Source organism: Salmo trutta, chromosome 29 (genome assembly GCF_901001165.1).
Source record: "Salmo trutta chromosome 29, fSalTru1.1, whole genome shotgun sequence".
NCBI classification, from domain to species: domain Eukaryota; kingdom Metazoa; phylum Chordata; class Actinopteri; order Salmoniformes; family Salmonidae; genus Salmo; species Salmo trutta.
In genome coordinates, this window is record NC_042985.1 from 27,639,187 (window position 1) to 27,663,965 (window position 24,779).

The window sequence follows — 24,779 nt, forward strand, 5'->3', positions numbered from 1 at the left end:
TCGTAGACACAGTGTTTGCTAAGGGCATGACTGTGAAACAGTCCAAAGAGGAGCTAATGCCTCAGCTGAAAGACCAATGCAAGCTGGACCTCAACATTGACAAGTGGGTTCCACCTTACACACTTAAAAACATGTACAGTCAAGTAACTCCAATCTGCATATCTAAGATGATCTATGTACACAATCCAATGCACATGAATGTATGGGCACACATCCAACCATACATAAAATATTATACACTTGAATCCCTTACCTACATATTTTCTTATGAAAGCATTTGTTGTCACCGGCAACTTGACTGTAAAAGGTTCCACAGTTGTCTTTGTGGTGATACAATCAGAATGTCAAAGTCTAGTAATTGACCAGATGCTCTTATCCAAAGCGACTTAGAGGAGCAATCAGGGTAAAGTGCCTTGCTCAAAGGCACATCAACAGATTTCTCGACCTAGTCAGCTCGGGAATTCAAACCAGTGACCTTTCAGTTACTGGCCAAATGCTCTTAACCGTTAGGCTACCTGCTGCAGATCCTCTCACTTCAAAATATCATGGGCATCTTTGTTCTCTTATGGATGGGTACTGTGAGTGACCTTTTAAAGCACTGACTCACAGCTGATGCTTATTGCTAGAAGTGTTGTTGAATCCTAATTGTGTGTGGGGTCAGGTTCCGTCTCAGGAAGAAGACGTGGAAGAACCCAGGGACAGTGTTTCTGGACTACCACGTCTACGAGGAGGACATCAACATCTCCAGTAACTGGGAGGTCTTTCTGGAGGTTCTAGATGGTAATACTGGTTTGCTATTGTTTTTTTTGACTACTCTCTTCAGAGCCATTGTAATTCGCCTCATGGTCATCATAGCCTGAATAGAGACAAACTTACACTAAAATATATTACTGCTTTTATATCAAATGCCTATATTAGGTAATATAAAAATGGTTTTAGAGGAAGATTTAACATAATTACTTCTGTAAAAGGAAAAAGACCTGTGGAACTGAATTGTCTCTCTTCTGAATGAGTATCACTTGTGAGAGAGCGAAAGAGAGGCTGACAGAGACAGTGTGTGTGTGTGTGCTCAGCCATCCCCAACCCTCCTCTCCTGTCCCATTCCAGGACCGGAGAAGATGAAGTCCATGTCCCAGCTGGCTGTGCTGACCCGCCGCTGGACCCCCGCCCAGATGAAGCTGGAGCCCTTCCAGGAAGTGGTTCTGGAGAGCAGCAGTGTGGAGGAACTCAAGGAAAAGGTGTGTGTGTGTATTCACGTACTGAATGTGGTGCCAGGCCTTGTACATGTCTAAGGCCACAGACACGCTGGATTGCAAGGCAGCACTGTGGGATTGTCTTACCCACTAAGTGCTGCTCCCAGCGACATCACTGGGTCTGATGCACCACTTGGGAGTAGTGAGATGCACTGTAACTTTTCACATCACAGTATATAACATCAGCCTCTAGACTTTGAGATGCATAAGTAGATGTTGCAAGGTAAATTATAGGGCATGCTAAATTAATATAAAAAGGCCATTTGTGACATCAATTCTCTCTCTCTCCAGCTCAGTGAAATAAGTGGTATTCCTCTTGAAAACCTGGACTTTGCCAAGGTAGGTAAACCGTTTTTGACACTGTAAGGATTTATGTTTTTCTCTTGCGTTGATTCACTCCACTTAATTTCCTGAAATGTTTCCCAGTTTACTGACTGGCGTCCTGATTGTCTCCTGCAGGGGCGCGGAACATTTCCTTGTGATATCTCGGTATTGGAGATCCATCAGGATCTGGACTGGAACCCTAAAGTGTCCACTCTGAATGTGTGGCCTCTGTACATCTGTGATGATGGTGCTGTGGTCTTCTACAGGTAAACCCCTCATGTTCAGGGAAAACTGCAGATATTTGGTTTAATATACGTATATTCTGCAGAAAGTCTCACAGCTTGTGCTCTTGTGTTTCAGGGACAGCACAGAGGAGCCTATGGAACAGTCTGAAGACGAACGCAATGAGCTGATGAAGAAGGAGAGCAGCCGCCTGCTGAAGACTGGCCACCGGGTCAGTTACTCACCTCGTAAGGAGAAGGCCCTTAAGATCTACCTGGATGGGGGCCCGGTCAAGGACCCGGGGCAGGACTGAGGCCCTTCTGAGGCCCGTCCCAGTTAGCTGCCTGCCTGCCTGCCGCAGTGTAGCTTGGCCCGGCCAGGGGACCCTGTCTGGCGTGGGGCCCGACGTTGACTCGACGACGTCACCAGAGCAGTGCGGCTCACACGCCCTCTTTTGTCCTCCCATCTGAGCTCCAGGGGAAAGAGTGGCTCAGAAATCATATTGTGCACTATAGTTTATTGTACTGTGAAGTTTAAAGGGAAGTGCAAAAGCTATTCAATAAAAAAACAAAAATACCATACAGACAAATCAGTTTAACGGAAATGTTCCAGATATGGGTGCACGATCAGAGTAGAGCTGTGTAGCCAGAGGGAAAGAAATGTCTGTCTGTTTCCTCTCCTCTCTCTTCTGCGCGACACTTTATTTCTCCTCATCTCTCTCTAGCACTTGGTTTCTCGCTCTCCCTCTGTTAGGCAGACTAGCAAGAGACTACCTGACCCATCTGTGGACATGTACCTGGTTCAAATTCTCCACATTTGATATTTCACCAGGCTAGAGCGATGCTCGTCCCACCCACCCAACCACTTTAGAGACTGAGTATAAAGCCAAGAGTATCTACGACAACAAACTCACTTTCAGTCTTCTTCCAGTTATTTGTCTTCTTTAATTCAAACTGCAGTTTATCATCCTTGGCAAATTGATTCCTTAGTTCACACTCAACATTTGAATGACCTCTTTCTTCTCTGATTCTATAAAGTGGTCATTTTTTAAATTTGTTGACGTTTCTGCTGTTTTCCCACAATGCCACAGTGTGCATCACTGTGGAAACTCCTCTTACTGCTGCTCCACCCCCTACGCTTTACAGGAGCTCAGCCTCTGTCATTTCCTCCTGATTCACTGATACGTGTTAGTCTTCCAATTACCAAGGAAATGGTAACTAGACCACCAAGTAGACTACGTTAAGGCGCTCATTATTTTGTTCAATGTAAATTATTTTGATGTTATTGTGAGCGACCTCTGGCACACATTAAAACATTTTGTCTGTTTAACCTTATGTTAATTTAGAAACCTGTTTATTTCCTCTGTCGTTTTTATTTCTGCAAGATGTGAATGGTGTGCGTGTCTGTCGAGGCCACGTGCATGCTGATTGCTTGAGGGGCGGGAGCCCTCAGTGGTTTTGGGAGATGGTTGGGTCTTGGTTGTGGCAATATATACCTGCTGCTGCTTCTCATAGACTGAGACCAGAGGGCATAGACCCTACTGGACCAGCTGACTGGGTCTCTACACTGCAGGACCCAGCAGAGCTCTTCTGGGCTTCTAATGCTGCCTGCCACAAGCTGTTCACAGTAGAAATGCCAATAAAATAATTTGCTTCTTTGTTTTGAGGTTTAAATCTTGTGTGATTTTAGAATGAAATTAAAATGTTTTTTTTCATAACTGCAGTATTCTGTTATTGTAAATTAAGTATTTTGAATCCCCACTTTACCAATGCTGCATTTATATGTATTGAACATGGTATACATATAAGAATATTTACATCTCAAGAATAGACATCTACATTTTCAAAGCCTTTTATTTTCTTATGAGCAACAGTTGTGCAAGCTGCATGTGTCTGGGTTATAGTTTCCATTACCAAGTTGTGAGCATGATGAGCCGACCCACCATATTTTCTGTCAAAGTGCTCCATATATTCAGAAATTTCATCTGTCCTTGTTTAAACCACTATTTAACACAAAATCCAGGACTAAGCAAGCTACTTCACATGTATACTGTGCATTATGTTTATTCTTTCTTCATCCCTAACTTGACTTAATTCCTTTGAGCAAAGGGCCTCAACGGTGCATCTCCAGCAAACTCTCCATCCTGAGGGTAGGCACATAAGTGAGACATCAGAGAGCAGGATGTATGTTTAAGTACATATTTGTTAAAACACGAACTCTTATTGCGGTATTGGAGTGTAGTCATCATACACACTACCTTTGAACAGCGTGAACGTCTAGGAATTGGAATTTCCCAAAAATGTAAATTCCATCTAATACATACATGGTGTTATGCACTATGCAACATCTAGAGCTTTGGTTAACTTCGAGCAGGTAGAAAAAAACTGCAATGGCTTGAATAAACAATGACAAGCTTACAAATGGAAGAATTTTACATGTAAGCCTTGTGAGACGGTAAGCAACTTCATTTTCTAGGCTGAAATCACTTGAGACCCCTCTATCTGATTGTCTATTGGCCTGAAAAGGTTGAGCTGCATGGCTACTCCTAGACAATATAGTCAATTTCTGAATAAAGTGTGTCTGTCAGGTCCTCTTCACTCGAGTTCTGTCTTTTCAGACACAGGGAGCCTCGTCTGTCAAAGAGATGAGGAAATATCAATTTGTAGCATCATACTGGGTCAACAGCATTTTGAGTGATAGCTATGGCTTTTGCCTACCAAGTGTTTTTGCAAAAAAATGTAATGACTTATGCCTTCATTTCAATTGAATATAAATGTTGTAGGTTTGCAGCACATAGACTCTTACCCGAGATGTTGGCACTGGAGGTCCCCAGCACAGGGGCAGTGTTCCCTTGGTCCCTGGCCCTCTATGTCCCAGGACAGCAGCTCCATAAGGTGGTTGGAGGAGCCATGACAGCGCTCACGTTCTATTGGCTTGGCTGTGCACACCGGAAGCAGCAGGGCTGACCACAAGGTAAGGGGAGAGAGATGGGTAGCGACAAAGGTAAGTGACATTACTACAGAAATGTTAATACAGGAGTACCGTATATGGACAGTGCTTGGAGGGGAAAGCAGGTTATGGGCCTTCACATGATCACTTCAATGATCTGAAACTTCAATGCACCCTGCTTCACTTGACTTCGTGACTATCATAATTGGCTAGGGACAATTACATTGAGAACAGACTTTGTGGTATCGCAATTTGAAGCCTCCCTTTTTTGAATGTCAAAGAAATCCCTGTAGGTTTTTATCTGGCTGAGTCAAAGCCAAATGAAAGGAGTCCATTTCGCTCCCCACAGATGATGTTAATTTCATGTAGAATGACTCATGGTGTATAATTTAGCAGAGGAATTATGTTCTGTGTGTGGCCTTGTGGCCTGTACCTTTATGGAAAGCACAGCAGAGGTCTGGGCTGCAGTCGTTCTGGTATTGGCAGATGCTGCCAGCTTCCCCCTTAGTGGCGTTCTGGCTGCACTGGCCCCACACACACAGCTGTCCTGTACAGCACTCCTCATTCTTTTTGCATGGCTGGAACACACACACACAGTGATAAACTGTTAGATGACATGCATGGCATCATATAAGCCCCATGGTCATGGAATGGCATGACCGGTCTCGTGTAACTCTCATAAGCTCTCTAGGTGCAGCAAATTCCTGCTACTTGTGCAAGCTGAACCAATTTTGGGATCTAATTAATAGTTTGCTGCTTGACATATGACTGTGTTTTTCTGTGCAGGATATTAACACAGGCCTTATCAACGAGGAATAACTATTCTCAGCATACCTTTGACTTTGAATGCAAGCCAGTATCTACAGTATTATGTGGATGGATTTTCACTCTGCCCTGCCAAAACATTGGTCTTAAATTCAATTAAATTGCTTGTGTCTGTAGAGTATCCTCTCTTATTACCTCTCATCCTGCTCCTCTCTTTGTCCTCAGAGAGAGAGGGAGAGAGGTGGAGCTCTTATTCAGTCAGACACATGCTTTGATACGCAGCCAAGAGGAGAGAAGCGCTCCCCCATGATACACTCCAGTTACACTTGTGGCAACACTGCAATGCAGTAACAATGCAGAAGCAGCTGCATCATATTGTTTAAGCAATCTGCTGCTCTGTGATTGCTGCGTGTGTGCATGTGTGCACTAAGGCACTGTTACAAAAACTGGAGATGGTCTGAAGTAGTACGTAATAGGAACTAGCAAGGAGTCAAAGTCCCCTGGGAAATATAGGTCTGCATAAATACATTCTAGATAGGTTCAGTGTCAGGGTTTGTAAAATGTGTGTGGCACTGTTAATAACCATGAAATGGACCTACCACGTCGAGGGCTTTGCAGGTTAGACACTTGGATCGGTGCGTCTCATACCGGCAATATTTCCCCTTCTCACAGTCCTCATCAATGATACACTCCTAGGGAAGAGGGGACATTCAAGACACACCCTCTTTCACAGACAAACCTGCAGAGGGTTGCTATATGGTACCAAAGCCGCCCACAATCCAGAGTTTTTCACTAGAAAACAGATTGTACTGGAAGAATTGGCTAAATCACACATGGTAGTCTTGAAGAGAAATTCAGAGGTGGTAGCCATGTACTATTGCAAACTTCTTTACAAAAGTTACTTTAAAATAACTTCAAAGTACATTTTTGAGGATGTGATACGTTGTGGCATGATCGCCTCCAATATTTATCTGTGCCTAAAGTGACCTGAATAAAATGGGCCTGCTGGTGAAACTGGGACAATGGGCTACTTGTCCCAAAATTAAAGTAAACATCCAATTCCCTCTCACTTGTCTCTCTACCACATATCCTAAGGAAAAGACTGGCAGGAAAAGCACGCTCTGAGACTGTCTATTATTTCAACTAAATATTAAAACCTGTAACTGCAATAAAGAAAATGCATGTTAAATGTACATGGTGTTACGAAAATGACTACACACAATGTTTACCAAAAGCACCCGAATCAAATGATAGACATTTCACAGTTATTGTTCAAAACTATCCAGCTAGATATTGTGACTAAAACCCCCAAAACAAATTACTAAAATCCCCTCAGACTTTGGCTGATAAGATTGAGCACTTCTTGCACTGTGTCCTGGTCAGAGGTCTGTTATAGCAGTAATCTAGTGTCTGTCTCCAAAGACCTTCTGTATACTAGTCAAAGACATGCACTCACGCACACATCTGGCTTTATTGATCTGTTAAATTATTTTGCTATTATCTTGCCTGATCAGCAGCCTCATCAGGGCTGAGACGTGGCTGCCATATATAATTAATGTACAGACAGGATTCAGCTCTGAAAAGAGCTCATCAACCAGCCACCATCCTGTCACTCTGCCTGGATAAGACGTAGCTTTAGCCTGGCTTATGGAGAATGAGACAGCACAGTTGAGACTGGAGAGGCGTACAGAGCATGGGGAAAGTGAAATGAGACGCCCAAACATGACAGCAGCTGTGGCCGCATGCAGAGCAGCACAGAAAGAGGAAACACAGCCCATGACTTGATGAATCTTTCATGAATTGTGACTTGCATTAAGGATGGAATTGTTTTCATCTTATGCCCCCTGTCTTTATTAAACACAAACACCAGTTAGAGTTGTAGTGTTCCAGTTATTGTGGATAATATATGTTTTTTTTTAATCTGTTGTAAATCATGGAGGGAAATTCCAAAGATTGTTGTTGACTCACATGATTAATATTATTTTCCTTGCCACTGGACTGGATAATTGTTCCGGTGATATGGGTCTCTCCTGTTCTGTTGTCTGTCTCCTAAAGAAAGAGAGACACATTTCTAGTTAGGATCACTTCTGTAGGAATTCTGCAATTTTGCTTTCAGTCTTCATAACAAATGTGGGATGCCAAAATAATACTACCATACAGTATTACAATTCATAATAGCATTTCAGCATCCTAGTTTTTAGTGGAATACAGGATAATAATACATTTGCGTATGACTACTACTGTACCTTGTGCACTGTCTCTATGGTGTGAATGGATTGGTTTTCAACCACACTCTCAGAAGTGCTTTCCTTGTGATCATTTGAGGGAAGGTTATTGGGATGCAAGCTGGACTTGGCACTCTCATTGTCCATCTAAAGAGGTTTGATGCAAAAGATAAACGTTGCATTGAGGTCACCACTGTTTGTTTTTTACACATTGTGCATGTTAAGATTGACTTAGACTCATCTCAACCCACATGGGCAACTGTTTTAATAAGTCTAATAAACATGTATGTCTCAAGTTAAACTTCTGGTTGCTTTAACAAAAAAGTTTCAGATCAACTAAAATTATATAATAATAGTGTCTGTTGCATTTTACATAACATAAAAAATCATACAAATGAAAGGGGTGTTATGGGACATAATAGGCTCATTTATTTTGTATCAAAGCTCTGCAAATATACATCTGAGTAGACCTAACCATTAACCGACCTGGTGCACCGCGTCCTCCAGTTTATTATGCGTGTCCTCCGTCAGTTGCTCTACCTCCTCAAACATGTCGTTTAATGTCGTGTGTCCTTGTGCCATATTATCCCCAAGGATCTGGTTGATGTCCAAATCCACGGGCCTGGCAGATTCAGGAAGGAGGATGCCATGGATAGACGTTAGGCTCAGGGTTAGAAGAGAAAGATACAACATCCTTGCTGCTGCGCGAAAAGGCACCAGAATGAATTAGGTTCTTTGGACGTCGCCTCTGCGCATTGGGTGTGTGCGGTGATGCAGCTGCTGGGGCACTCTGTCGGGAGGGGGGGGACTATATTGCCTTATGCGTGTATTTATATTTTGAGAAAGATGTAGTTTATTTTGCCCCAAGTTATACTACGAATGTAGGCTATAGCCTAATTGACAGGAGCAAGCCAAGGTGGTACGTTTTCGATGCTCATACCTTTCACAGCCTATTCTGGGCCAGCCGCTGCAGGCTGTGGGAGGATGCGGCCAATGAAGGCGGGACGGTGGCACCCCGCAATGAGCAGACTTGCCTAGAGCCTTTGTTGACGTTGGAACATCTAATGAGACCACCGTCAGTGTTGACAACGACTCTTTATTTTGTCTCTTCAACTAGAAGTTTATAATTGACTTGTTATTATGTTTCCCAATCATTAGGCCTAGTTACAATGTATTAAAGTTGTGATAATTAGCTACACAGGAATAGAGTCTGCTGTGACTGTATGTATTCGTGGATGCATGATATGGCTCCGTCGCATGTTTTCACCCATTTACCACTAGATGACCTCATTTGCATGGAAAATATTTTCAGTAGCCTAGTTTATAGGTTTATGGCTATGAAACCATTACTGCTAGACGTTTGCGTTAAACGCCCACCCGCCACCGCGAGCAACCGCCGGACTCAGTAACCATCTTATGTAACCATATTATGCTAATTTGAGTGTCCTGGATTTAGCTTTACTATGTTAAGTCTAGTCTGAGACCAGGCTGTTTAGAGAGGTCACTCCTTGGTATGAGGGCCTTGTGATGACACTGGGGCAGAGGTGTCACGGTGATTACCTGGCCATGTCATCGCCATCATCTGAACATGTCGTTTTATGTCATTGAAGAAACAGTCAATATTTTGAAAGCAGTCCAATTTTACTCACTGCGTTACTGATTGCCAAATGTAGCCTATTAGAGGATACATACATTTTGCGTAATTTGACTCATGTTCTTTGTTTTGTTTGTTTGTTCTTGAAACATTATACTGGACACTACACTGAACCGCTGGATATTATTTTTTGTTAGAGCCTGTGCACGTGCCTCTATCATTTGCTGAGTGCAACTTGCGCCTCAAAATGTATTCGAATTATTACAATGATATGCATCATGATTTAGGCTATATGCTGAGATTTCATTTGGTTAATTTATTTGTAGCTTAATTAGCAAAATACCCATTAAACTGAAATACATCTTTATTCTCCGTAAAATAATCAGAGTATACTACTATCTATGCTGTCATTGTTTTGCACTGTGGCTACATGTACAGTATTTGCGTCTAAAGTTGTAATGACGCCTTTATCATTTACATTTCGAGCACAGTGTATCAGAAGTTACCATTGGGTCTTGTAATCTCCAGCACCGCCCTCATGCAACAGACGGGAGGTACTATGGTGAGACAGTAATTTAGCCCAGTAGTAGTTCAGAGTGAGTGACTGGAAGAGACGTACCGACACATGTAGCCAGCGCAAATTCTATTAGATACATTTTCTCTGACCGGTCATTGAGGTTTTGAATATCCTTCTACAATCAACTGCCAAGACTGGACCAGTTGATTTATATTTTCTAATCTGTAAACTAAAGTAAGTCACACTTCCAATTACGCATGTTTCACAAATCAGTGACCGCTGGGCAGATGTCTAGGCAATTGAGCAACATGACAGTTAAGTCTGAACACTGTGACATAGTTCATTCAAGGTTGTAAAATCGAATCTTATCTGAGGAATTGATTTTGTTTCTCACTGTGGGATTTGTACACGTTTTTTTGCCTTAGTATTCAAATAAATACATTCTGATAGGATTAGATACAGATTCCTGTACATACAGTAAGAGCCTGTATGTCTGAACTGGACAATAAAACATCTAGTTTGTCTCCATACTCTGATAAAATAGCTCTGAGTGTTCAACCATTAAAATAATGATGAATGTGTCTCCACCATAATCCAGGTTTAAACGCCTTTATGCTTGATGTGTCTGGCTGAGGGGGTGCTTTGCTCTAGGAGGGACTGGTGCACTTTACAAAATAGATGGCATGATGAGGGAGGGAAATTATGTGGATATATTGAAGCAACATCTCAAGACATCAGTCAGGAAGTTAAAGCTTGGTCACAAATGGGTCTTCCAAATGGACAATGACCCCAAGCATGCTTCCAAAGTTGTGGCAAAATGGCTTAAGGACAACAAAGTCAAGGTATTGGAGTGGCCATCACAAACCCCTGACCTCAATCCTATTTGTGGGCAGAACTGAAAAAGCGTGTGCGAGCAAGAAAGCTTACAAACCTGACTGTTACACCAGCTTTGTCAGGAGGAATGGGCCAAAATTCACCCAACTTATTGTGGGAAGCTTGTGGAAGGCGACCCAAAACGTTTGACCGAAGTTAAACAATTTCAAGGCAATGCTATCAAATACTAATTGAGTGTATGTAAACTTCTGACCCACTGGGAATGTGATGAAAGAAATAAAATCTGAAATAAATCATTCTCTCTACTATTATTCTGACATTTCACATTCTTAAAATAAAGTGGTGATCCTGACTGACCTAAAACACAGAATTTTTACTAGGATTAAATGTCAGGAATTGTGAAAAACTGAGTTTAAATGTATTTGGCTAAGGTGTATGTAAACTTCCGACTATCTGGCTTAGTTTTACATGGCATGGTATTTTCTTTACATTGAGTTACATTAAGAGAAAGACAATGATTAAGCAGTCATTCATTGAGGGTTCATCACCCTTTTATCTCAGGAAAACTATATTATTAGTTGATTGTTTTCTTAATCATAGTATACTGTAAAGGCTCTATTATATTGTATTTATATCAACATATATTACTGTCTGCACAAGCCAGTGAGCATTTTCTCCCCCTGCAGCTCTTAGTGGTGAAATACAGAGTTACACAACTGTAAATGGCCCTTTGCGTGTCATTGGGGAGAGGGGGGCACAAATACACAGGGAGAGGAATTGTGAAACTGTCTGTCTGCTATAGCACTGCTGTTTCTGTCAGATTAATTAATGTTCCCCTTTCATAAGAATTATGGGAAGTTCTAAGCTTACTCACTAACCCGTGTTTGATTTTGAGTTTGAACTTGTGGCTTTAAATAATAAATACTGTACAGTAGGCTTTGTCCCAGGTGAGGCACATTAGCTACAGCATACAAGGTCAGATGATCACAGATCAGTTTCACAGACATCTGTAAGGTATTTAGATACAGTATATAATCTGTTATAAACACACATTTTGGATTACTGAAATCTGAATGGAATTGTCCATTTTCTTTTTGGTACTCTTGAAAGTATACCTACAGTATGTGGTGGTATCTGTCTGATTATGTTTATCTCAAAGTCACACTAGAAAATAGGCCACTGTGAGTATCTGGCCATGAGAGAGCAGCTGTGACTCAGTAAGGACATTTTGAGAAGGCAGCAGCAATCATACAGTCGTGTAATTTTCCACCCCCTCTTGAATGAGCAATAATTTCCTGTGCATCCTGTGCCGGTTGAAAACATTGCACGCTCTTCCTCACAGTGCTGTAAGACTTAAAGTCCTGCTTTATTACTCTGCGATTCACTACCTTACTGATAGAGTATGTGTCAACATCTCAATAGAGTACATTCTACATGTCTGAATCTGTCTCAGGCATTGGTTGTCCATGTGTGATTTAAATACTCTGTTCTCCCTGGATTCGAGAAACATTGCACGCTCAAACAAAGAACACACGTTTTTTCTCCTGTCTTGCTGGAATTTCCTCAGGAATGTTCAATCTTGTTAGTATTTCTTGTGCTTAACTGAAGTTAAGGAACAGTAAAAATAATATTGTTCACTAAGATTTATACACTTGCTGTTAGCCATTGGAGTATACTCTTAGAAAAATGTGTTCTTTGGTGTGCTGTATAGAACTTTTAGGTGTTCCATGTATGAAGCAAGTGATAGAACCCTTTTTGGTTCTATATGGAATCTTTTTCCAAGACTATACAACATAGACAAATGTGATTACTTCAGAGCCAATGTTTTTGCGCAGTGTATACAACAGACATTAACAAATCAAAAGTTTATCTGTAGCGGTCCACTTCTGTCACTTTTCTTCTGTTGTTTTTATCACCATACCTATGCTATCTGAAATAACAATACATCATCAGGTTTGACTTGCTCTCCCCAAAAGCAGATTTATAGAAAAATCACAAGGTTTTATATCAGGAGTGAATGTAGAGATGTAAAGATGCTGAAGGTTTATGGTCTCTCTCTAGACGTCACAGTTAGTCTAATTGACCGGGTGGGTGTGTAAAGATCAAATCCACGCTGATTTATTACGTTTTAAAATGTCTGCATGAAAGTTCCCAAATGTTGTTAAAACTCAAGAGTTAGTGTGTTGCCAAAATATCTGAAATTGCCCCCCTAAGGGAGTTTCCCAAACTCAGCACGAACCTGCTGTTCTTGTAATTTAGTCAAAATTTACTTAGATGCAAATGCTGCTACCAGCCAGTCTCATCTTCTAAGTTTGTAATTAGTGGTTGTGCCGAGGCTTCAGGGGCAGACTGGGACAAAAATTCAGCCCAGGAATTTTAGCCACACCAGCCCCCATCCACATAATAATTCACATTTCCCTTTGCTGCAGGATACTTTCCCTTCTGTAGCAAACTGGCTGAAATTAAGATCATACATTGGTGTGTCTCTATTTTATTCCTACCTCCACTGTACTCACCTCTGAGCTGTCTCTGCTAAGCCTCCTTTCCCACAGCACTGGTAACAGAAGACCAGGGGACCCCACTGCCTGTACTGGGCCCAGCAGCATCCTAGTTGTGAATTAATAAACACATGTATTAGATAAAAAATAACAACAATTACTGAATAAATGCTTAATAGACGACCATTGGCCCATAATACCTTATAAAATCCTCGGAGTGCCTGGCTGTCATACATGTCCTCCCCTATCTTAAGGGTTAATTACTATTACATACAGTGCCTTCGGAAAGTATTCAGACCCCTTGACTTTTTCCACATTTTGTTACGTTACAGCCTTATTCTAAAATGTATTAAGAAGTATTTTCCCCCTCATCAATCTACACACAAAACCCCATAATGACAAAGCAAAAACAGGTTTTAATTTTTTTTTTGCTAATTTATTAAAAATGAAAAATGGAAATATCACATTTACATACGTATTCAGACCCTTTACTTACTACTTTGTTGAAGCACCTTTGGCAGCGATTACAGCATCAAGTTTTCTTGGGTATGACGCTACAAGCTTGGCACACCTGTATTTGGGGAGTTACTCCCATTCTTCTCTGCAGATCCTCTCAAGCTCTGTCAGGTTGGATGGGGAGCATCGCTGCGCAGCTATTTTCAGGTCTCTTCAGAGATGTTAGATCTGGTTCAAGTCCAGGCTTTAGCTGGGCCACTCAAGGACATTCAGAGACTTGTCCTGAAGCCACTCCTACGTTGTCTTGGCTGAATGCTTAGGGTTGTTGTCCTGTTGGAAGGTGAACCTTTGTCCCAGTCTGAGGTCCTGAGTGCTCTGGAGCAGGTTTTCATCAAGGATCTCTCTGTACTTTTCTCCATTCATCTTTCCCTCGATCCTGACTAGTCTGGCCACTACCATAAAGGCTTGATTGGTGGAGTGCTGCAGAGGTGGTTGTCCTTCTGGAAAGTTCTTCCATCTCCACAGAGGAACGAACTATAGAGCTCTATAGAGCTCTGTCAGAGTGACCATCGGGTTCTTGGTCACTCTGGCCAAGGCCTTTCTCCCCCGATTGCTTAGTTTGACTGGGCGGCCAGCTCTAGGAAGAGTCTTGGTGGTTCCAAATGTCTTCCATTTAAGAATGATGGAGACCAATGTGTTCTTTCCAAATCATGTCCAATCAATTGAATTTAGCACAGCTACTCCAATCAAGTTGTAGAAACATCTCAAGGATGATCAATGGAAACAGGAGGCACCTGAGCTCAATTTTGAGTCTCATAGCAAAGGGTCTGAATACTTATGTAAATATGGTATTTCTGTTTTTTTACATTTTTTAATACATTTGCAATATTATTTAAAAACCTTTTTTTCACTTTGAATAAGGCTGTAACGTAACAAAATGTGGAAAAAGTCGAGGGGTCTGAATACTTTCCAAAGACACTGTATATATTATAGAGGAGCCAAAATATTAAGAAACTGTCAGTACATCTCTACAGCCTTTTAGCGAACGAAGTAGGCTTTCCAGCCTCCAGTGGCGATGCCTATGTAATGTAATCTGACACTCGTTACTACATCTCATAAACTTATACCCACTCGCTGACTGAAGAGACTGAGATTCAGAAACATTGACAAAACAATTAAAATAAAGTATTTTATTTGACCTTTAACAGAGGATTATTTAGCAATTATTACACATTAATTCAGTGTTTCATTGTAATACATTATAACTTCAATAAAAAGCAGTAGCACAGTATTTAATGTCTTATAGATGGCTATTGGCTTATGCGTTATAAAAGCCAATCTAACAACCTTTTAGGCTATTGCAAGTTAGTGTCCGTCATATGTGTTCCCTTGAACCCCCCCCCTTCCCTAATTAGGCCTCCTTGTTAATTAGCCTACTATTTCATACGATATATCCCCCAAATATTAACTGGCAGCATTAGGCTACATATGTGTCTTTTGTCTGTTTTCTCCCTACCTCGACTGCGCTGTCTTCTACAGCAGAAGCTGATCCGTCGGTGCTAAGCCTAGCATCATTTCTCATTACAGTCACAGAACTCAGCAGAACCAGACTTTTTGGGGAATAAGTTTGTTAATTTCACACATTTAGCAGCGTAGGCCTCGATGCATCACCTTTTTACAATCCATGATCTGGGCTGACTGATGACAGAGTCAGAGCGGGTGTCTTTACTGAGGTATGTTTGAGTTTGAATGTGACATTTTTTGTGACCTCAGCTCAGCCAATCAGAAAACCGGGCCGTCCCAAATGCTCCAATATATTATTGACAATAGAGAAATTGCACAAAAATCTTTCAAACCAAATCTTGACAGGCACATGGGCTGCCGGCCATGTCCGTTTTTTTTATTATTTTGTTTTGTTTTTACCAGCCAGCCCAACAAAAAGACGGTCTGGCCCATCTGGCATTTGCCAGAATTGCCAGATGGACAATTTGCCTGTGTGAGGCTTGATTTATACACAGATGTTATAGATAAAAACCACACCAGAGCACCTGCTCTGGGGCCTCAGGTTAATCTAATTGTATAACTAGTTTTACATGAACCAAGGCTTTGGATTCAGAGCTATGTCACTCTCTCAGGGCTCACTACAGTAAAGAAGACAAATAAGCTGAAGTCAATAAAACAGCAGACAGCATTCCAAATGAGCACCGTATTCCAGCCTGACTGGTCTGTCTGTAAGCTTTTTCACAATATCCCAGAGTGGAACTGTGTGCACTTTCTTCTTCCTCTTTGCATTATTTCCTTCCTAGAGCCCCACTGTGGAAGTGAGCACATGTTTCCAGGCAACAGCTCCAGCACCAGGAGAGAAAGAGGATGTGGGAGGTTGAGGCTCAGAAAGCAAATCACTTGAAGGATTTATGCATGGTTTAAATTGGTTGATCCTTTCAGTAGGATACCACTCTGCCAACTTAAACCACGGTCATCAGCAGGATATAAATCGCCAACTAGACTACATTGACAAGTTTCCCCTGGCTTGTACAAGCTCAGAAATCGGTCATTAAGGGAACTTAAAAGGGGTTTGACTCAGTTCTTGTGCTTTAAGCTCTCCATCCCTTTGATCTGGACAGGAAAACAGACACACACATATCAGATGACCCAATAACACATCAGAGCTCTGCCACATGTAGCTGGAGGCAGTGGTGGAAAAACTATCCAATTGTCATACTTGAGGAAAGTAAACATATCTTAATAGAAAATGACTCCAGTAAAAATGAAAGTCACCCAGTAAAATACTACTTGAGTAAAAATATATTTAAGTATTAAAAGTAAATGTAATTGCTAAAATATACTTAAGTATCAAAAGTAAAAGTATAAATAATTTCAAATACCTTACATAAATTCCTTGATGGTTTTTAGACAGGGGCATAATCCAACACTCAGACATAATTTACAATACAGAGCATGAGGGGCGGCAGGTAGCCTAGTGGTTAGAGCGTTGGGCCAGTAACCTGAAGGTTGCTCGATCAAATCCCCGATCTGACAAGGTAAGAATCTGTTGTCCTGCCCCTGAATGAGGCAGGGGCAGTCCTAGTCCTAGGCTGTCATTGTAAATAACAATTTGTTCTTAACTGACTTGCCAGGTTATTAAAATTAATTTGTGTTTAGTGAGTCTGCCTGATCAGAGGCAGTAGGGATGTTCTCTTGATAAGTACATGAATTGGACCAATTGCCTGTCCTGCTAAGCATTCAAAATGTAACAAGTACTTGTATGGAGTAAGAAGTACATTGTTTTCTTTAGGAATGTAGTGAAGTAAATAAAAGTAAAAGATGTCAAAAATATACAGATACCCCCAAAAACTACTTAACGAGTACTTTAAAGTATTTTTACTTAAGTACTTTACACCACTTGCTGGAGGCATATCATGACTTTCTTTACCCTCAAAGTACTGTAATGTTTAAAGTTGAATTGTGTTGACAGAGCAACAACCCCTCTAAGCACTCCATCATTGTGTCTATGATCACAATAAATGGTCACCAAATGTCATGGACAGAGTCCAGCAGTCCTTTTTTCTGAAGAGTGGCACAGATCCTTCAGGTCTGATGGAGATGTTCTCTTTGTGGTCAGCAACGCAGTGTATTTATGTTTGTAGAGTGGTCTTATTCAGATGTCAGGCTATCCTCCAGGACATGTGCTGTTTTCCTCTGGAACATGACACCTGTCTATTCTGAGCATGACTTCCCTGAAAGCTGCCTTACCGGCTCCACTATTCCTTCCCTGTGGTTATACAGTGTCATATAAACCCCTCGGTACCATTCTGAAATATGGAACAGGATCTTTGGATCCAATCACTTCTGCTGACTGAATGTCTGTCTGACTGTCTGGGGGAATGTCAGTTACCAAAAAATCTGCCTTGTGCGGTCACTTCTCACCGTAAGAGTCTTGATCTCACTCACATTGTGAGGACCTCATGTTACTGTATGGTCTATTGGTGTAATGATTGCACTGAATATGGCATCAGTCCAGTATTTCCCTGATTTTTCAATGTTGATTTAAGAACATCAGAGCATTCTTTGTCTGGGATCTTTATACATGGCGAGAGTTCACTGCGTTTGTCAGCTATTTGCTCATTTATTTGTGTGAAATGAAGAAAAGAATGTGCCACCAGATGAGGTCAAACTATTGTGCTAAGTGGATTACATACTGTATGTCAAACTTCAAATAGCTGGACAGACAGTATTTATGTGCTTTGTGTGTCTGAAGTTTGTCCAGATAAATCTTTCTCCAAGTCCAAGAGGACATGTGGTTAATACACACTGCGTGGGTCAGACAGGCCTCCAGACGGCAGACAGCTGCTTCACCTCTCCAGTGCCTGCTTCTGTGTAAATTCATTATTTTCTCCTCTCTAGATGAATGACATTCACTGGGGCCGGCCAGATAACGCAGTGTTTTTAACCGTGTCCAAGACGCTCTCCTTTGTTTTGGCACCGCTACCTGAAGAAGCAGCCAGATTTCTCAGAGTTGAGATAGTACAAGCGAGTTATGAGGGCTGGAGAGGGGCAGAGTTGTTGGCGGGATGCTGGAACATATGGTTTTCTTAGATTGTTGTCCAGCTCTGAGGCGTAATGTCTGCTTATCAGGGGTTGAGGGCTTCCTTCCTGGTTTCCTTCAGTTCTCTCGGTAATTAACTGCATTACGTGTCATTCCCAGCCCTCCCACTGTTTTCCTTTGAGTCGTCAGCTTCCCATTGTCTTTTGATAGCTTGAGGCTGTGTGGAGCAACACAGATGGACATCACGTCATTGTTTTGTGTTTTACTGGTCTAGCAGTATGTACTATATTGCTCAGTTTCTATGGCCATGGCTGATGTAGCAATAGGCCCACTTATGAAGTTATTGGCCAGTGTTTACTGCCTAATATCATGTATTGCCTGGTTGGTTGTTATTAGACCAAGTCTTAATACACCCTGACACTGGTGTTGTTGTAAAGGTATTTTAGGTGTTAAGGTGACTTGGGATTCTCCTCATTAAATGCGCTCCACTACCAGTCTCATTGCATGGAGCTGCATGTGTAACTGAGGGGGGGTTTAAGTCACAGCTGATGGCTAATATGGTATGGAAATTAAACATATTTTGATTCTTATCAAGAATATGTAAGCGCAAGAGCAACCATGCTAATGAGAGCGTCAACTATAACAAAAATGTAATAAATAAAACATTCCAGAACATTGGTTGAATAGCTAGTGTTTGAATAATTGTTTTGTTCTCAAAGAAAAATGTGCCGATGATTTACAGTATAATGCATATACAGGTATGTGTGTGTTTTGAGGGAGTGTTTGTCTCTGACTATCTCCTTTTAGCTGTTCTGCCTTGGCAGGCCAGCTGTAACAGGTGCATACTTCACATCTCTGGAATTCCTCCTCTGGAAACTGATTGCATGTGCACTCATCCCTCTGAAACATGCACTGGATTACTTGAACTCAGAATAACCTTCAGGAGATATACTATAGCTCTGCCTCAGTTTCTCTGTAGACTATACTCTGTCAGAGTCATGAGTCAAGTGTCTTTGAATAACAAAGTTATGAGAACTATTATCTAATACAATAACAGGTAACTGAGACACCTGTGCTCTATTGTGAAAGCACCAGTGATGGGATGGTTTGTTTGATTCATTGTTAAAATGATATAACAGGCATAAAATGAGTAGCCAGTGTTTGCAAATGGATTAGTAATTAGCCAAGTCATAGATGGGCAGATATGATTTAAAAAACAGGTATGATTGTTGAAACCTGTACAGTATGGTGAAATCGAGCGCCCAGGTTCGCGTAAAAACTGCTTGGAATGGCCATTGATCCCAGCTGCGGTCTGCTCTTTGTGTCTCTCTCTCTCTCTCTCTCTTTCTCTCTCTCTCTTTTTTTGTGTGTGGGTTTTTTACGGGTGCTCTGTGGGTTGGTGCTGTCTGCCTGCGGATTGCCTTTCCATGCTGTCAGATGGAGATCATGGGTGAGGTCATGGGATTCCATCTGGGACAATGTAGCCTCAGCTCTTCTAGCTGACCATACAGTGCCTTCGAAAGTATTCAGACCACTTGACTTTTTCCACATTTTGTTACGTTAGTGCCTTATTCTAAAATAAAAAACGTAAATATCACATTTACATAAGTATTCAGACACTTTACTCAGTACTTTGTTGAAGCACCTTTGGCAGCGATTACAGCATTGAGTCTTCTTGGGTATGACGCTACAAGCTTGGCACACCTTTATTTGGGGAGTTTCTCTCATTCATCTCTGCCGATCCTCTCAAGCTCTGTGAAATTGGATGGGGATCGTTGCTGCGCAGCTATTTCAGGTCTCTCCAGAGATGTTAGATCTGATTCAAGTCTGATCTCCGGCTGTGCCACTCAAGGACATTCAGAGACTTCCCGAAGCCAGTCCTGCGTTGTCTTGGCTGTGTGCTTAGGGTCGTTGTCCTGTTGGAAGGTGAACCTTTGCCCCAGTCTGAGATCCTGAGCGCTATGGAGAAGGTTTTCATCAAGGATCTCTCTGTACTTTGGTCCGTTCATCTTTGTCTCGATCCTGACTAGTCTCCCAGTCCCTGCCGCTGAAAAACATTCCCACAGCATGATACTGCCACCACCATGCTTCACTGTAGGGATGGTGCCAGGTTTCCTCCAGATGTGATGCTTGGCATTCAGGCCAAAGAGTTCAATCGTGGTTTCCTGATACCAGAGAATCTTCTTTCGAATGGTCTGAGAGTCTTTAGGTGCCTTTTGGCAAACTCCAAGCGGGCTGTCATGTGCCTTTTACTGAGGAGTGGCTTCCGTCTGGTCACTCTACCATAAAGGCCTGATTTATGCTGAGATGGTTGTCCTGCTGGAAGGCTCTCCCATCTCCACAGAGGAACTCTAGATTCAGTTTCTTGGTCAACTCCCTGACCAAGGCTTTTCTCCCCCAATTGCTCAGCTCTAGGAAGAGTCTTGGTGGTTCAAAACATTTTCCATTTAAGAAAGATGGAGGCCACTGTGTTCTTGGGGACCGTCAATGCTGCATACATTTTTTGGTATCCTTCCCCAAATCTGTGCCCTGACACAATCCTGTACCGAGGCTCTACGGACAATTCCTTTGACCTCATGGCTTGGTTTTTACTCTGACACGCACTGTCAACTGTGGGACCCTATATCGACAGGTGTGTACCTATCCAAATCATGTCCAATCAATTGAATTGATCACAAATACTCCAATCAAGTTGTAGAAACATCTCAAGGATGATCAATGGGAACAGAATGCACCTGAGTTCAGTTTTGAGTTTCATAGCAAAGGCTCTGAATACTTATGTAAGTAAGGTATTTCTCGTTTCATTTTTTAATTTTTTTTAATTTGCTAACATTTCTAAAAACCTGTTTTCGCTTTGTCATTATGGGGTATTGCGTGTAGATTGATGAGGGAAAAACGTTTATTTAATTCATTTTAGAATAAGGCTAGCTTCCATTAACCAACACAGAAAGACCTCTCCAGCAGGTGTTAATACTATAGCTTTTTAAACAATTCCTGAAGCTTGGAGCACAAACCCCTGGTTGTATTTCAACTTTCCAAGCAGAAGTTGTAGTTACTGTATGTCTTAGTTGGAAATGGTCTGATATTGTGATAGCCACATATTAAAATTGCTTCCTGAAATGTTGTTTTGGGAGTACAACTACTTGTTAATGGAAGCCCAAGCGTACTGTAGTTCAACAGAAGTCCTTAAGTTTTTATTATGAAATCTATATAGAAAAAACTGTTGCAAATACCATCATGTGGTCACATCCAACAAGACCAATATAACCAGAGGACAAAGCGGGCCATTCATTCTATCCACTGCAGGATTTTCTCACCATTTGCTGTAGTTATTTCAACAATGGTGTGAATGCAGATGTTGTCTTGTATCACACCTTGCAGGGCAAAAGGAACAATCTTACCCCACAGCAGAATAATAATACACCCTTTGCATAAACAAACGACCCTGCCCCAAACTAATTAAAGCACCTGTATGCTGTGCTGAGCCCCTCCCAGCCATCTCTCAGCACTCATAAACATTACATCACAAAAACACACTGATAAAGGACTACAGAATGGGCCCAGAGTCATGAGCACGCCATTGGATAACTGTGGTTGAACCATTGACAGAGCTCGGTAGGCGTTGCCTCTGGTTCCTTGTTGATAGAGCAGTTCAGTGTCATGTGAGGCATGTAGCGTTGGAATGCGGTCTGTGGCTTGACTGTCTCCAGAGAGTGGCCTATAGGGTTTTGTATCTGACACTGGGACAGGAGCCGGGGGTCACTATGGTGTGTGTATCAGCCTAGGGGGACAGTAGTTGACACCCCTCCCACATTGTCCTCAATACTAGCTGACATCCCATTATCCAGGATGAATGACTGTAAGGCAAAGAAACAACAACAGCAAACAGGATGCAAAATATACAGCTAGTTTGGGCCAAACAGGATTCTGTAAGATAGGATGCTTTTGTTTGTATGAGAACTGTTTTCAGTGACCACAAATAGTGCTCATGTTCCAGGAAAAATCTATATTTTGTTATTTTTTTCATTAGTCCACGTTATATAGTCCCAAAATACATCATCATGAGTGACACTTTGCTTCTTGAAAATCCTATATCTTGAAAACTTGACTGCTGACATGCAAAACATTTTGAGACTGTATCAACAGTGGACTAATGAAAAAAATACCTAAACATCATTTTTGAGTGGATTTTTCCTTTTAAGTATGCCTATTTAGAGTTGTTTCCCAAAACGCATCCCTGAAAGCTGTCTGAGAACTAAGACTCGGTTCAAGGACTTGACAACAGAAGACAAGTCTCATGTATGGAGTTGCTTATCATGTGTCAGTGACAAAATAACACTTTTCTTCATGGACAGATGGCATATCGTTCTCTCAACAACTGCTGCACAGTGGAAGAGGAGAGGTGGTGTCACTCGGCACAACTCCAGTAGGCAGCAGAGCAGATACCCTACATGACCCTTTGCTGCTATAACAGCCTCCACTCTTCTGGGAAGGCTTTCCATTAGATGTTGGAACATTGCTGCGGGGACTTGCTTCCATTCAACAACAAAAGCATTAGTGAGGTTCTTCCACACCGATCTCGACAAACCCTTTCTGTATGAACCTCGCTTTGTGCACGGGGGCATTGTCATGCTGAAACAGGAAAGGGCCTTCCCCAAACTGTTGCCACAAAGTTGGAAGCACATAATTGTCTAGAATGTTATTGTATGCTGTAGCGTTAAGATTTCCCTTCACTGGAACTAAGGGGTCTAGCACGGAACCATGAAAAACAGCCCCGGACCATTTGTCCTCCTCCACCAAACTTTACAGTTGGCACTATGCATTTGGGCAGGTAGCGTTCTCCTGGCATCCGCCAAACCTAGATTTGTCCGTTGGACTGCCAGATGGTGAAACGTGATTCATCACTCCAGAGAATGCATTTCCACTGCTCCAGAGTCCAATGGCGTTGAGCTTTCCACCACTCCAGCTGATGGTTGGCATTGTGCATGGTGATCTTAGGCTTGTGTGTGGCTGCTCGGCCATGGAAACCCATTTCATGAAGCCCCAGACTAACAATTATTGTGCTGACTTTGCTTCCAGAGGCAGTTTGGAACTAGTGAAGCTACGCGCTTCAACACTTGATGGTCTCATTCTGTGAGCTTGTGTGGCCTACCACTTCGTGGCTGAGCTGTTGTTGCTCCTAGACATTTCCACTTCACAATAACAGCACTTACAGTTGACCGTGGCAGCTCTAGCAGGGCAGACGTTTGACAAACTGACTTGTTGGAAAGGTCACGTCCTATGACGGTGCCAGTTTTAAAGTCACTCAGCTGTTCATTACGGGCCATTCTACTGCCAATGTTTTTCCTGTGGAGATTGCATGGCTGTGTGCTCAATTGTATACACCTGTCAGCAACGGGTGTGGCTGAAATAGCCAAATCCACTCATTTGAAGGGGTGTCCACACACTTTTGTATATATAGTGTACCTCCCCCAGGCCCTGTAGTGTTAGTTGAGGTGGAGAGTGGGGGACGGCACGGCAGCAGGTCCTGCCGGGCTGGGCTCACCTCTTCCATGGCCAAGCACAGGCCAGCCCTCTCTATGGATGATTTGAATATCAAATGACTGCTGTTCCCAAACCTCACAGAAGCCATGGTCCCCACCCAAAACGTTCCCATATTTTTAGGGGAAGTTTCCATGTTTTGCTTTGGTGTTGTGCTCTGGTGTGGATTCCCTGGCATGATTTTCAAATGTTTGATTTGTGGTTTTTGAAGGAGGGGATTGGGTTATTTTTCTTGTGTCAGTTTCATTTTTCAATATATGGTGCGTGAGGGTAATGCTAAATGTAAAAGTAAGCATATGTGAGCCTCAATCATAATTATTGAAGAGTTTTCGGTCTCTCTCAGTTAAGGTGTGGCCTGAGTACCACCCTGGCCACTCAATGATACAGAGAGGTTGTCCTCAAACTAATATTCTGTTTCACTTTCATCCTTCGGACCTGTCGGGACATCAATATTATCATTGGGAATTCAACAGCTTTGAAATCCTAGAGGGGAGCGAAAAAATACACAGCTCTCAACATGGACTCAGAGCATTTCATATTATTATGTACGTAAATCCGTGGACATTACATTTAATGTGTGTTACGTTTCGTATGGTATGTATTCATTTGTAGATGTTTGTATGATATGTTAAGAATGACAATTCATTCATAAGTTACGTATTGCAATTCGTACAATATTTTATGAATTTGCAAAACATACAATATGTTATGCATTTGCTAAACCTCTAATATGTTACAAATTCCCATTTGTTGTGGCTAATGTTATCTAGGTTGCTAATGCTAACATTTATTTTTTAGGGGTTAAGGTTAGGGTTAAGGTTAGGTTAGGGTTAGGGTTAGGAGTTAGGTTAGGGTTAGGGGTAGCTAAAAGAGTTAAGGTTAGGGTTAGGGGAAGAGTTAGCTAAAATGCTAAGTAATTGCAAAGTAGCTAAAAAGTAGTAAGTAGTTGCAAATCTGCTAATTAGTAAAAATGCATATCACTCATACTAATTTGAGTGTTCCGGTTGTACACTTACTATGTAATGTAGACCTATGAGAGCAGTCTACAACTCTAG

At 41.9% G+C, this 24,779-nt stretch overlaps 3 protein-coding genes across 21 annotated transcripts in view; 2 read left to right on the plus strand and 1 right to left on the minus strand.

Annotated features, from left to right (window-relative positions):
- Positions 1 to 3,516, plus strand: part of usp47 (ubiquitin specific peptidase 47) — a 27,848-nt gene extending 24,332 nt beyond the window's left edge. For 6 of the 8 annotated variants that reach the window (XM_029721550.1, XM_029721553.1, XM_029721552.1 and 3 more), the window contains 6 exons: positions 1 to 103; positions 662 to 780; positions 1,108 to 1,238; positions 1,545 to 1,592; positions 1,713 to 1,843; positions 1,938 to 3,516. The exon at positions 1 to 103 is cut by the window's left edge and continues 13 nt beyond it. In XM_029721550.1, coding sequence (XP_029577410.1) covers positions 1 to 103; positions 662 to 780; positions 1,108 to 1,238; positions 1,545 to 1,592; positions 1,713 to 1,843; positions 1,938 to 2,112 — 707 coding nt within the window. In that variant the 3' untranslated portion in view covers positions 2,113 to 3,516. The remainder of the gene's footprint in view (positions 104 to 661; positions 781 to 1,107; positions 1,239 to 1,544; positions 1,593 to 1,712; positions 1,844 to 1,937) is intronic. The other 2 variants (XM_029721555.1, XM_029721559.1) reach the window with 1 other exon arrangement.
- A 120-nt stretch (positions 3,517 to 3,636) lies between these two features.
- LOC115167287 (dickkopf-related protein 3-like) lies at positions 3,637 to 8,491 on the minus strand. The gene is made up of 7 exons (XM_029721560.1): positions 8,225 to 8,491; positions 7,760 to 7,885; positions 7,482 to 7,562; positions 6,113 to 6,205; positions 5,182 to 5,326; positions 4,605 to 4,761; positions 3,637 to 4,432 (listed from the first exon to the last, which is right to left on the minus strand). Exons 1-7 carry the CDS (start codon positions 8,429 to 8,431, stop codon positions 4,345 to 4,347), a joined length of 897 nt encoding a protein of 298 aa, XP_029577420.1. The 5' UTR covers positions 8,432 to 8,491; the 3' UTR covers positions 3,637 to 4,344.
- Positions 8,492 to 9,898: 1,407 nt separating this feature from the next.
- mical2a (microtubule associated monooxygenase, calponin and LIM domain containing 2a) overlaps positions 9,899 to 24,779 on the plus strand; it is a 45,141-nt gene continuing 30,260 nt past the window's right edge. For all 12 annotated transcript variants that reach the window (XR_003870465.1, XM_029721561.1, XM_029721565.1 and 9 more), the window contains exon 1: positions 9,899 to 10,083. The gene's annotated coding sequence lies outside the window, so the exon portion shown is untranslated. The remainder of the gene's footprint in view (positions 10,084 to 24,779) is intronic.